The 14,550-nt window shown below is 39.3% G+C and overlaps 3 protein-coding genes across 3 annotated transcripts; 1 reads left to right on the forward strand and 2 right to left on the reverse strand.

The window, feature by feature from the left end:
- Positions 1-1,919: 1,919 nt before the first annotated feature.
- Positions 1,920-12,125, reverse strand: LOC6580534 (myosin-M heavy chain). Its single transcript, XM_002006329.4, has 8 exons — positions 11,773-12,125; positions 5,968-7,123; positions 3,758-3,856; positions 3,399-3,696; positions 3,248-3,334; positions 3,078-3,182; positions 2,883-3,017; positions 1,920-2,824 (listed from the first exon to the last, which is right to left on the reverse strand). Exons 2-8 carry the CDS (start codon positions 6,729-6,731, stop codon positions 2,321-2,323), a joined length of 1,992 nt encoding a protein of 663 aa, XP_002006365.2. The 5' UTR covers positions 6,732-7,123; positions 11,773-12,125; the 3' UTR covers positions 1,920-2,320.
- On the reverse strand, positions 4,282-5,018 carry LOC26527141. The gene is made up of 2 exons (XM_015164252.3): positions 4,451-5,018; positions 4,282-4,397 (listed from the first exon to the last, which is right to left on the reverse strand). Exons 1-2 carry the CDS (start codon positions 4,874-4,876, stop codon positions 4,371-4,373), a joined length of 453 nt encoding a protein of 150 aa, XP_015019738.1. The 5' UTR covers positions 4,877-5,018; the 3' UTR covers positions 4,282-4,370.
- Positions 8,469-9,587, forward strand: LOC6580535. The gene is made up of 2 exons (XM_002006330.4): positions 8,469-9,241; positions 9,435-9,587. Exon 1 carries the CDS (start codon positions 8,655-8,657, stop codon positions 9,222-9,224), a length of 570 nt encoding a protein of 189 aa, XP_002006366.1. The 5' UTR covers positions 8,469-8,654; the 3' UTR covers positions 9,225-9,241; positions 9,435-9,587.
- Positions 12,126-14,550: the final 2,425 nt, after the last annotated feature.

Consider the following 14,550-nt stretch of genomic DNA (forward strand, 5'->3'; position numbering starts at 1 on the left):
GCGAAACTTTATAGCAAAAGCTCACGCTTACGCTCCCTCTCTCGCTCTTGCTCTCAGCTCTCGCGCTCTGCTCTCGGTTGCTCACTATTTGTTTGTCTGTTTCTTGGCAGCACGCGTCAGGCAGGTATTTGTTTATAAACAAAATGCAAAACTGTAAAATTATTGAAATGTCTGCTGGAATTCATAATTTTACACTTTTGCTTTCTGCCCGTCAGTCTGGCCGTCGCTAATTAAGAATTTCAATTAATGATCAACGAGTATTGCCTGATTAATGGCTATAGCTGTAATTATGGCTATGGCTATAATTTAATGCTATCATGTCTTTGGCTTCGCCTTGAACTTATTTGGGCCGAAGTGCTCAAATCTTGCCTCATTTCATAGTCAAGTCTAAGCAGCTTTGGCTAAGCGCTCATTAGTTACACTTAGCTGCGAGTGTCCACAGTGCAAATCAAATTTATGGTGATGATCTCACAAAGATCGCTCACTGTTTGTATGTATGCAAATATGTATATAATTAAATAAATACTTTATTGTCATCGTCGTTGTCGACGTTGCAAATTTCACAAATGAATTGTTCACAATTCATTTTATTTATATTATTTGTAATTGATTTTTGTTTTATTTTGCTATTCTTTTTTTAGACAATGCGCGCTCACACCCCTCATAAATTGTGTGCTGGGAATGAGGCAACAATTGGTGGACATAGTATATGTTGAAATCGGCAGATACCAGGAATCGACAATTATTATAGCCCCATCACGATTGATGAGCTGCATGCTCCAAGCTGCGAGCAGCAGTCTGCAAACATTTTGCATGAATTGAAGAGCTACAAATGAAACGCGCCACAAATGTTTCTATATACATACATACACATATGCATGTGTGTGTGTATATATATATAAGTATTTTTATTTCAGCTTGTCTTAATTTTTTTGTGGGAGAACCGTTTATTTTTAAACATTTTCAAAGTGATGTCACAAGCTGTTCAAGTGCCAAAACAAGTTATTCGCTTGTTGTTGTTGTTGCTGCTGTTGTTGTCGTTTGTGTTGTGGCATATTATTAACAATATCGTTTGGAGGCCAATTAAGCGGGCGAGACGCAGAGATTCCCGGGCACTTCAATGGCGTGCGACCTTTTGCATGTTAAATCTGTTATTCGACGAATCTCTTATATCCATTCGATAAGCAAATACGTATATAGAAAATGGAATATGTTTTACATTTCAATCATGTTTGACAATCGCATTGTTAGGCAAAGCTTTTAAGTAAATTTGTTTAAATGAATTACATACAATATTGATATAATTTCTTCTATGAGCACCATACTCGAAACTTCATTTATATACATATAAAAATATATTTGATATATCTAGAACTGTTTCTTATTTAAACCTAATCATTAAGCTTTATAATTTAACTAAATTGCTTAATGTTAATTCCCTCTAAGACTATCTGCTCAAACTTAAGATTCGTTTGATTTTAGTTTCCATTGTAGTGCACTATTTTTTAACTAAGTACAAAGCGCACACGAAATGCCAGTTTTTACGGTATTTAATACACCTCAGTAATATACGTTAAACCTACGACGGATACTCAGTCTTTAATGTCTTTGATAAGCTAATACTTGAGTATTATTTACATCCGTTTTGCGTAAATTTCCGCTAATTATCTAGCTATCTTTACAATCAAGTGCTTATCTTTATTATCACTTCCTAGACTTCAACCTGAATGTATTGTTACAATTTAAGCGTCATCTAGTTTAAGGGTTTTAATACCCTGGGCAGGTCAGTTAGTACACACATTGAGTTCTATAATCAAAGCCTTTGGTAAATTTATTTACCTACAGATAATTTCCCTCAGGCTAAGCCTGTTCTGAGCTGTTAATGTTAAATAGTTATGTTAAATAAAATAAAAGCACAATTTATGTGTTAACAACAATTTAGTTTACTTGTGACAACATCGAATAGAATATAAATATAACAATAATTATATAATTTTTTGTTTTAAATATTACAATTAACTTAATTGGCAATATTTGGTGTTTTAGCCTTAGACTTAAACAGCTTTTTCTTAAATTTTTTGTTTTTTTTTTTTTCCATTTTTTTGGTTTTGGGAAAGTAACTAGTCATAACAAATTTAGTATATAATAATAATAAACATGTGTCAACTCCTATAAGCAGTTGACTAATTGCACAGGCTCATTCCGGTCCAGCCAGCTGTACAGCTCCGACTGAGGCGACCTGGCCAAGGACACATGAGCACCCTCATGGTCTGTCTTTTGGATACCAGTTCAGTGGGGCGAAAGTCCCTCGCTGGGCAACTTAGGAGGCTGCGTACCAGGTGGTGCGATTGCTGGTCGCCTCCTCCTCCGGCTTGGGCATTACCCAGATGTTGCCAATGCCGCTGTCCGAACTGAAGCGATTCGAGTCACGATAGAGCGATAGACTGGGCGCCTTGCGATGCAGATGATCGTTTTCACGACAGTAGCGATCATGCAGCTTCTGCCGCTCCTCGTTGGCGTAGTTGTTGATCATGTCGCGGATGAGATCCAGCCAGAGCTGAATCTGTGCGGGATCTGCGCTAAATTCGCACTCCTGCTGCTTGCGTCGCTCATAGAAGAGTGTGAAGGATTTGGTTTTGGCCGCTATGCCGATATGCTCGCAAGGATATCGACCGTGGAATACCAAGTGCTTGCCCTTGATCTCCGTGTAGATGATGCACTTGTCGAATATGAAGACCTTGGCACGATAGCTGCGCTTCAGCTTGTGATCAGTCACGTGAAACTCGCTCACCTTACGGAACTTGCCTTGGTAATACACATTAAACTGCAAAGAATATTAGTTAGAGACGATTACATATCCTAATTCAAGGGGGCTAACCCACCTCATTGCAGTCCACAATATCATTGATGATCTCCGATTCGTTGGTGGTGATCAGCAGGGTGCGCAGACGCTTCTCTAGACGACAGCAGGACTCAATCAGTGGCTTCATCACGATATCACGATTCTTAAAGAATGTCTGTGGCATATATAACATACAAATTAGTAAACAGTTGATGCATTTCTAGGCTATACTTACATTGATGAACTGCGTCAGGAGCAAGGGATAACGCGCCATGCGCTGTATAGGCTGCACCAGGAAGCTATTGATGCCCAGCTTATCATCGCGCTCCAGACGTATGCTCTATAAGAAAAATATACCTTGATCGTACTTTCCAGTTAACAGTTAAGGGAGTAGATATTGCCTACCGTAAAATAGTTCTTATAGAGATCGCACAGCTTTAAGGATTTCTGCTTGTTCATCGTGAAGATCACATAGCCATAGAAATAGTTTTGCTATCAAATGATATAAATTTATATTTATTTACAATTTTATGAGCATCAGAACGGCGCAACTTACATCCAAAAACTCTAAGAACTCGTCAAAGAGTCGTTTCAGATCGCGACGATTTCGCTGCAGCATGGGCAAGAACTCATCGCGATGGAACTCAGCGATTTGCTCAATGTTGCCAAAGAGATCGTACTTCTTGCCCCGCAGACCCAGGGGCAGATCCTTGCGTTGGAAGATATTGCCATAGTTGTCCAGGCCCGTAAACAGATTCTTCACATAGGCCTCCTCCGTATGAATAAGCTCCTCGAGTATGGGGTGCACACACTTGTCGCTCTTATCACGCAGCTCGATTTCAGTCTCATCCTCTCTAAAGAATTGAGAAAGCAAAAATTAGACTTAGTTCAACTGTATATTTATGTTGCACTTACTCCTCTTTGGGCTGATAGACGGAATGAAATTTATTAACCAGATGATGGTTGGTTGTGCCAATAATTTCAGTCTTCCTCCTTGGTGTGGAACGAAAATTTCTGTGTGCGATAAGAGAACAGCGAAGAGGTCAAACACGGCAATCTTTTAATAGAATTTATCATAAAACTTGGAACCAAGTGCGTTACGAAAACAATAGTGACAAGAGGAAGAAGAACAAATTACGCTGCGATAAGACACAGCCAGGCGCGGCGTCGCTGAATGAATCACTTGCCGTCTGAGTGCCAACTGATAAGCGCCACCCGTTCCATGGGAAGAGCCCATGGGACACAGGGATTTAAATTATAATACATTGTTTGCCAAATGATTCAGTGCGGGGAACTACAGCGGCGACAACTACAAGCGGCGAGAGTAAATAGCGAGAGGGTAGCCTCACCTTTGGTACATGCTTCTTCTGATCATCAGTGCCCTGAAATACATTTAGCCCACCGAAGATACTGTGCACGGCCACCGACAGCTTTCGCAAGCACTCGACGAAAAAGTCGAGCTGCGAGATTAGGAACCAGGAGAACATGATCACCAACAACATGGACACGCCGGTGAGTACGAAGCCAATCAGCTGGAAGACGGAAGACACACAGACTGCAAAGCTAGAAAGTAACACCGATGCGACAATGACGGAGTTGAGTACCTACCCCGTCGACAAGGCGCTCCGGCTTATAGGGGGTAGAAATTGGTTGGTGGAGAGGGGGATGAGTGGATCTGTAGTCAATGTGCGAGTCACTGCCCATATAGCTTTCCGAATTTATCTGTCTTAGGCTGGTCATAGATATTGTGGAATTGGTCACAGGTCTTCGTCTGCCAGGCCAAGAATGGACACTGTCAGCATCGCTATTGACTGCATCGGTGTCCGTGACTATTGTAACGCCGCGCTTATTTTCATCCGTATTCATGCCCGTAGTCACCATCAGGGGCGGAGGACTAGGGGGCTCCTCCGTGATTTCTGCCTCATTGCTGGGTCTCTCGTCCGCGATTCTCACGTGGAGCACGCTTTTGCCAGTCTGAACCTCTTTGCTCGGCTTGCTGCCGCTTGGCCCATCGTTGGGATCTGAGCCACTCATATTTTAGCTGAAGCTGATATGTAACACTTGAGCTCGGCAGATACATTTTACAAATTTCGGTACATTTTCTAATCAAGTTTAAATTGTTTCTAGATTTTTGTTGTTGACAGCTGACGCCAACCGAGTTGCGACCGGTTCCAAAGCCAAACACAAACGTAATTTAAACTCCAGACACTTGCCAATTAAGTTCGGCATTAACAAGGCGATAAATACCAGTGAATCGCTATGGCCAAGTCACTTAATTGGACTTACGACTTTGCAAATTACTAAAATGAACCACCTGATGACCAAGCAATCAATAAGCAAAGCCAAACAGGTGTGATGCTCCACAATTTGTCACATATATCAGAAGTAAGCAAATATGGGGAGTATAATTTACATTGGAAAAGGTTCTCAAACTGATTTTCAAATATCAGCTGAACGCAATGATCGAGAATAGCTCGGCAAATATTAATCTATAGCCCATCTTTCGTGAGTTGAATATGTGAGAGTATAACCACTAACCAGAGATAGTTAGTTGGTTAGTGATATAACTAAGGCAAGCCCAAGTTTAGCAACACATAAACAGTGTTGTATAACTGCCAGAATAACAAACTGATAAGACAATTTCTCTGCGTTATCTCAAAGCTAAAATTTGATAAAGAACTCGCAGCAGTTTGTTTAATATATAATCTAGTGTTGTAAAACGAAGACATATGAGAAGTATTAACGTTTCTCTATGTGCATAATACTTGCTCAAATTCACTCAAGAATCGATAGTTTAGGAAGCGCCCACTTAAGAGATAGGCGTATCTGTAGAGGCCAACCATATGTAACACTTTATAGGATTGTGCAGACAAGAGTAAGACTAGACACACTCGTAATTTCAAGTCTCGAAGAAACCTATAGAAAACCAATATGCTCTTTTCACACTACAAACGAGTATACGAGTATAAATAACAAAAGAGAAACAACTTAATTTGGATATTGATAAATGACTAGCTATAAACAAACAAGAACGCGGCTAATTTATATGTGTTTTTTATAACAAACGACACGAACTGATAAGATATACTAAATAATATCTGTTAGCCAAACACTGTGGAACATACCTTGGGAAATCTTTGTCAGTGCGCAGCTTGGTGGGATCCGCGCTTATGGAACGCTGCACCGCTTGGGTCTTCACTTCATCCGCATCTGTGCAGCTGGCGGGCAGCACAGCGGAGCTGCTCTCGCTGAGCACGTACTCGACCGCCTCCTGAGGATCCGCTTCAAAGTCTGAGATCTGATCGACCTCGTCCTCGGAGCGCACCTCATCAATGCTGAGATGGTTGCTGGATACGGAATCGGTGCGGGAGCTGAGACCTGGCAGAGCAACACGTCGCGGCGGGGGTGGAGTTCGAATTTGAACCTGATCTGTGTACTGCGAGAAGCTGGGATGGCGACGATTCTCGAGCAGCTTCAGGCTAAGGCGATCTTGCCGCAAGTAGCTAATTGTGGTCTTCAGCGTCTCGAAGCGCTGCACCTTCTGCCGCACATCCAGGAATGCCGGATCCGGCGTCGTGGGTGTCTGTGGCGTGGTATCCGCGCGCGGCTCTGCCGTGTCATCGCTGGCCGCGCGCATTTTCAGTATGGAGCGTCGATTGAACGCGCTCTCCGTATCCGAGTTGACCGAGTAGGAGAGCTGAAAGGAACTCGAACTGCTGCTCGCGTTGCTGTCGCGTCGTCCGCCGCAATGCCCGTCCAGTGCACTACTGTGGCGCTCCAGCTCCGATGGCTGGCCGCTGCGGCGACGCGAGTTGCGCTTGTTGAAGTTCCGATTGCTCAAGTTACGCTCTCGCCGAAACGGCAGCGGGCTGAGATCTTCGTCGGCCATTGTGCTGCGAGTGATCGTGGGAGTGGGGTAGGCGGTACACACCTAGGTAGGCCTGATAGTACTTATCGAGCTACCTCTCACTCTCTCTCAACACTCGCTCACGCCACTAATTAGGCGTTGAGTCTCTCACTCTCACTCTCTATGTAATTATATCGTATTCACAGTCTCTTTCTTTTTTTTTTTTGGGTTTCACAAATTTTACACGCTTTGTTTTGTTGTTTATTGCGTTCTTGAAATGCGTCTCAATTCCACTTGTCCCAGCTTGAGTCAATTTTAATATTGCAGCTCTAGTGTATCCAAATACACATTACATACACACAATTCTTTATCTGGTTTTGTTTGTTGGCGTTTACGAAACACGTATTCGTATCTCGTGCGTTGGCTGTCAACAGCTGCAAAAAAAGAACAAGAAACATTTAAGAATTTAAGCAAATTTTTTGATTAAAGCATTTTATCGCACAGTATGAACAAAAATACATGCATGTGTCCAAAAGCACACAAACATTCCTACACACACGATAAACATATACGAAAGGCTATTATAATAATAAAATAATACATAAAGCGCAAAATAATTTCAAATTAGGCGAGAGCAAACCATATATCTAAATTTAATTTTCGCCCATTAAAGATCATTATATATAATTAGAATTAGTTGGGATGATGCTTGCATGAACAAAATGTGCTACCAAAATAAATGTCTGAAATATTGATTTAGATTCTTGTAGAATTCTTATAATTATATATAATCCTATCTAGATTTATTGCCAAAATAGGTATCGATATTTATCGGTGACAAAGTCTCTGCCAATCGTTATCGATTTTTATCGATGTGAACTTTGTATTGGGTAAATTTCAGACAATCAATATCGATTTAACGATAGTCAATAACAATCGATATCTTTCCATCTACATACTAGTTATGTAAAAATCGTTATTACACTCAAAAAAATATCAATACTAATATCAATATATGTATAATAATTCGATATATGTTTAATAATTCGATAAAAAACTTTCAGATATACTTCTTTGATCGATAACATATGCATTTCGTTATCGATTTTCATGTCGTTGGGCTAAATTGTAGGAAAAAGTAATCGCCTTTTCCACAACTTCCTACCAACTCTAGCGTGTCGCCAGATGTGTGTGCACAAGTGATTTGCAATTCCAGGTAAAGATAAAGCCATACACCATAAAACAATAATATATATAAAATAGCTTTTTTCTGGCATTACTACATGGGCTTTCTAGTGCTTAACTCGCTTAAGTTGCCCGTTAATCTCACAAATATTTGCTTAAAATATGTCAACAGAGAGCACTAGCTAAAAGTGAAATATATAATTTATTTACATGGCGAATGACGTCAAGCGATCAGAGGTTCGCCAGCCAGTCACATATGTAGTTACAAACACACACACGATCTGCTGTAGTTAATTATGTGTGACGTTTAGACTGGGCCAACAAAAACGAAATACACATAGACTTTATACAGCAACAAAGTCAGAAACCGCAACAAAGGTAGGCTAAAATATTTAGGTACGACCGGGTTGCACATGTGTAATTGAAATATATAAATATATATGTGATATGTAATACACTGGTAAACAACAGAAACAACTGCCTTTAAGAATGCCTATTATTGAGCGTCGTGAATGAATATTTGAAGCAGCTGGTGCGATTTATGTCAAAGTAATTCGAATTCTTGGGTCGAAGTCAGCTCAGCCTAGGAAAAGTTTTCTATCGAATTTTTGCAAAAGTAGTCTAAGAATTTTTAGTTATCAGAAATTTTCATTCATTCGTTACAATAGGAGTCCAAATAGTATTAGCCAAAACTTGTCAAAAAAGTTTAAGTTTTTTTTCCCGAATATATATAGAAAAGGCGTAAATTTGCTGTTTTAGATTTGATTTGAAATTGAAATTATGAAACGCTTGAATATATGTGGCGCGTTCTTGGCGCTCTCTGGCCCCGGAACCAAGGAGGACATCATCATTCAGGTGGCCAAGCAACAAAATATCCGCTTCAATGATCTGCCCCAGCTGCAGAAGGAAGTGGACCGTGCGCTGGAGGAGAGCTTGCGCCTCGGCTTCGTGGATCGTCAAGGCCAAATTTATAAGCTCAACATTGACGTGCATAACAAGGCGAATGCAAAAAACTCAACCAACAACAAATCGACGTCGGCCAGCGCCAGCGTAGAGACCACTATGCAAACACATCCGACTCCCGAGAACAAGGCCCAGGGCCAGGGCCAGGGCGACTCCACGCGCAGTCGCTCACTGGTTGACAATTGCAGCCGCATCAAGTCTCGCACCTCATCATGCTCCGCTTGCAGCGCCTTGGACTTTATTAGCACCCAGGACAGGCGCAAGAACACCCACTTTCTGGACAAGCACCTGTTGCGCAAGGAAAAAAGCGTTTGCTCCATTTGCGGCCTAAACAGCGATAAACGCAGTGTCGATGGACAGGAGCCAGAAACCACAACAAATAATTGAGATCGAACATTTTAAAGGTGAGTGAGATGGGTTGAGGTGAGATGTGTAATTCAGGGGATTTAAATAAATTTTTAAAAATTTGTAGTACTATTTTATGTCATTCTATATGATGTCTGATGATGCTACAATGCCAATTATTAATCAAATTAATAATATTATTATAATTATTATATAAACGATATTCTCATATTCTCTTCTCTTCTTTTTCAGTTCTCAAATTTTCGGTTTTATCCCATAAAAATTCGAAGACGTCGGTTAGTATGCTCCAACCCAATTATATTGACCATAATTGACCCATAAACATTTTTTATTGCGTGTAGCAATTATTTTTGATTCATGCGAATAAACAGCTACGAACCCAGATGACATTGGCTTTGGTTATCCAGCGAGGGCAGTGGGGGTGGTGGTGTTGGTGGTGGGAGTGTTGTCAGTTGTTGTTGGCATTTGATTTGTTAACCCAGTTAGATAGCTGTGCTGTGCACTTGACTTGCTGTGGCCACAACATTTTTCGACAAAACGATGCGCACACACACACACCGTGTACGTAGAAGGCCCTGAGCTCTTATCAACCAATGCCGTCGATAAGAAATTATCTTTTATATAGTTGCCGCCATATTTTCGAGCAATCATTAGAATTTTCAATTGCATTCGGGCTCGCTGGGAATTTCTAAGGTAAAGCCCACTGGAATGGGTAAAGTAGCAAAAGTCCATATATCATTTGGTATTGTATAAGGGCATAAGCCCAGCGGCTTTGTTGTCGCAACAGGTGAGATTTTAATGACTTCAGTTTCTACAACCCCGAAAAGAGAAGTAAACCACACAATAAGATTTAATTATTTTAATGCGTTTGCCTGCGATTCAGAACACGCGCTGCTGCCACTCTTCAATGCGTTGTTGCCAATTTGCACAGCAATTCGAATGCACTTAAGGCTTAAGTACTTGAATACATCTTGTCATCTAATGAACTCATGAGTCTTTGTTTGCCATTGACTGCTTAAAAGCAAAAATTAAGGGCATTAGCACTCCCAATCAAATTATATAAAAGTGGGGAAGTCGGATATCTATAGGAATTTAATGAGAATTCTTTTATGACTACTTTGATATTTATTTCTAATTCTGTAAATGCGCATTCAATCTATATATAAGAAGAATAAAGTTTAGGGCGGTCTATGTGACAAAAAATTTAATTTTTACACAAACTATCATATAGTTTTGCTATTGTATGAGCACTGAGTCACATCCTTTACAAATTGAAATGAATATAATAAACAAAAATACAAAGTAGAGTTCTCTCTGATAAGCGGCAAACGGAATTGTTTTACAGGTAAGCTCAGCAGTAATAGCGCTGCCGATCCGCCTGAGGTTACTCGATCTGCTATTTATAGAGACTAATCGCATCTGAGACTTCAAACAGGTTACGACCAATTCATTGTGTTTAACATTATGTGTTTTTATGGCTCTTGCTGCAAGTACAAAAACCAACAATTCGCTATCTCTGTCTCTAATCTATCGATTGGGGTTTTAAAAGCCTTTTCTACGAATTTCCGGCATAGAAATAAACTGCAATATAATCATAAAAACAAATGCCTGATACGATTGTATTATGTAGATAAAAAAGGGAGTTTTTTTAGTTGTTAGCGCTCAGATTTCCATACTAGCCGACAATTTAGTAAAATGTGATCAATAGGTATATGTATTTTGAATACTTGGAATCTTTCAGCCCTGAATAAAAAGACTATTTATTAGGAAGCAGATGCTTTATGACATAATATGCTAAAAACGAATAGTTTCCTGACTCCGATCGATTAACTTATAACTGATATTTTTATGAAGTTCCGTTTAAACCAGCTTTGTACAGATGTTTCCCATCGTGCATTTTGAAGCTAATTCTCTGGCTTTTTTCATGTTTTAATTATTGTTTTTATTTATATTTTATATTTTACTGTCGTTGTGTGTATCGCTGCTCGATAAGTTAGGCAAATAACGAGCTGCTGAAAAATAACAAAAAAAAAAAAAAAAAAAAAAAAAAACTGACAATAACCGCAACTGATACGAGGCAGTACGTAAAGGCACACGCGAGATCCTACAAAATTTTGTTAAATACGCTACTAAAATGCGAACAAATAAATGTAGCAATAAAGTGAACAAAAAACCCACACAAAAACAGAGCCCGAGAGAGAGAGAGAGAGAGAGCGAGAAATAATGTATATGAGAATGTATGCGAGGAAGAGAGATATATATGACAACTGCTGTTTGACAGCAATAAATACAAAAACAAAACAAAAGCGCTATGTAAAAGCGTTTTGCTTTACTATTTCGGATCATGTTTTTTTTATTATTTATTTATTTTTTATGTTTTCTTTTTTTATAATTTGTGTGCACGTGTTAATTAAGCAATTAGCTAGCTGTAAGCGTGCATAGGTCATTTTTATTTTTTGTTGTTAGTTTTCTTGCTGGGGCTTTCCAAGCGTTTTCGTGCTTTGGTATATGAGCATATATGTACATAAATACGTGTAAGTCTTGTTCTCTTGCCAATTTCGGCACTTACATTGTTCGGCAGCCACTAAAGGTTATGCCACCTTTAAGGTCAGCCTCAATTGCAATGCAACAACTCATTAAGTCTGTTCGAAAATCAGTTGAAAAGTTCTACAAGTTCATGAGCCGCAGCGCACACGACGTATACGCAATTCGCACACGCACGCACACACTGAAAGCGCGCACTCTCTCACACACACACACACTAACAGACGCTGACGGCAGAGTCGTCGCGGTTGTTGGTGTTACTGTTAACTGTTTTGCGCAGACACGACAGAGACAGACGATGACGAACTGTTTTCAAATAAACGAACGACGAACGGCTGAGCGACGGCAGCGAAACGTTCAGCTCACCTGCGCATTTGAATTGGCACTGATCCGGAATTCGCGCATTGCAGCAAGTGCGCCGTCGCCGTCGGCGTCGGCGACTCTCACGTCACAGTGGGCCAATAGACAAATTGGCAAATTTAAACTGAAGGTTGAAACACAGATTTACAGCTCCGTAATTAGAGATATTTTAACAGTTAAGAAATTTGTTTATCGAATTGAACGATTGCTCTACATTATTCTTAGTATAATTATTAATAATATTTATTAATTATTAATAATTTCATTGTAGCTTAAATGATTATTGATACACTTATTTTCACTTCGAATATTAAATATAATTAATAAATACAATTTCCAATTCTATAATATCGGCATCTTCATACACCTCATCCATTTTGGAAATTTCGCAGGATTCGTCCCACAGTGCAGTGTGCTGAATCTTCCTCTTTCTCTTTGTAGCGACGCTCTTGCTGTTGTTATTGTTGTTGTCGCTGTCGACTGCTAACTGTTTGCTTCAGTTGTTGGCGTTGCTTTTGCTGCGCCGACTCCGCCGTTTTAGTTATAATTTGTTGTTGTTGCTTATTGTGTTCTGTCATTATTATTTAGATTGCACACTCTCACACAATTTAGCAGCTGTGACCGTGTCTGTGGGTGTGTGCGTGCTTGACTTTGCTGTGCTGTTGTTTTTGTTATTGCTTGTAGTTGTATCGGTGAGTTCGCCGCATTTTCTACAGCAAATTATTGTCATAGTTCTTTTTGTTGCTGCGCTTTTATTATTTCGCTTTTTATTTACATACATGCAGGCGGCATAAATTCTTAATTAGTCTAGGCCGTCAAATACAATGGCTTCCGTCTTAAGATCTACTGGTAAAATGATTGTCACCGCTTCTTCTCCTTCATCTTCTTCTCGTTGTTGTTGTTGTTACCTGAGAAAATTCTCAAAGCAAGCTATTATTTTCTGTAATGTCAAAGTGAAAACGTAAATATTTCAAAAATTTCATTAGTTTCATCAGCTGTTCTCAGGCGTGTTTCCACGAAAATACCTTAAATAAAGAAAAACCTGTTTAACAAATCGAAAATACTTTGAGGTAAGTTAGTCCAACTTTTTATTAGTTTCATATTTCCTAGGCGTAGTACAGTAAGCCCAATACATGCAAGCTCATTATCTTATCGGCTTTTAAGCATTTTTTTTATTTTGCACCAGTTGGCAATTCGATGACCGCCAATACAAGCATTGAGGCCAATTGGTCAAGTTGGTACTAAAGAATTTTGTTCATTTTCCGCTTATCTTTTCAAACGTTCTGCTTAGGCCAACACAAATTACGAGAGGGGACTTACCGCTGGTGAAATTGAAATTCTATTATTTTTAATCTTAACTGCGCACAAAATATTGCCTTTATATGCAATCGATGCAAGCTTTTTAATTGGCGCTAACCATTTTTAAAAATATTGAATTGGTATAGCAAAGAGCTTTTAACAGGGCATAGCTGCCTATGCAAAGTTTTTCAATCATGAGACAAGCAGCTGTTTTTGCCTAGCAAGCAGTGTATACTTAAGCAGTTCACGTAACGTAAGCAGTGTCAACTACTTACAGTCAAACAATAAAAGCGGCTCAATTTGAATTATTTTTAAAAGTCAACTTACCTCACCATTTAAAGATCAGGAGTGTTTATTTAAATATTGTACTATTTTATATAGATATATGCTTTCTGATCAAAATGTTGGTCCTCGCATTAGATTTTAATAAAAGAATTAATTAAATATTTGTATAGCCGCTTACTACCAGTTTATAGTCAGTTGGACTTTGTGTACCTTACACTGTACCATAAACAAGCTTGGCAAATGTTCAGATTTCATAGTCTGGCGCCGAAAGGTTTAAACAGCCAACGAATTAGCGACTCACCGGCTCATGTTGGCGTTGTAAAAACTTTCCTCTACCTCCGATTGTTGTTTTCTCATTAACTGTAACCCAAAACACAGCTCAATGTCTAACGGAAATGGCCTAATGGAAAAATCCTTTAGTCAACCAAGATCATTAAGATGCGAAACGATAATAAATGCAACCCAATTACTGAAGATCAAATGAACATTATTCACACCGAAATCTAGCTAAAGATTCTTTTCTAGTAAATATTGCCTCATCTAAGCTGTTTAGACTAGCATTAAATAAGTCAAATAAGCTTCAGCTCAACTAAAAGCTGTGCAAAATATTTGCTTAGCTGTAATTGGTTCATAATTGAAAGCTTGCCAAATATTTGGTTGAGTCCCAAACAAATCGAACAAAAAATCAATACACTTGACTCTCTGCAAGAAGAGAAACCACAAATCAATAAAAACTTAAGAGCATAATGAATAAATTATAGCTAAAAAGCTAATTGCAAAGCCCAATTGGGAAAAAGTGCACACAAACCCGTAAACAAGCCAAATAGATAAATTCAAATCTAGAAGATATTTAATTGAA

The sequence above is a fragment of the Drosophila mojavensis genome, unplaced genomic scaffold, assembly GCF_018153725.1.
Source record: "Drosophila mojavensis isolate 15081-1352.22 unplaced genomic scaffold, ASM1815372v1 contig_81, whole genome shotgun sequence".
Lineage (NCBI taxonomy): Eukaryota > Metazoa > Arthropoda > Insecta > Diptera > Drosophilidae > Drosophila > Drosophila mojavensis.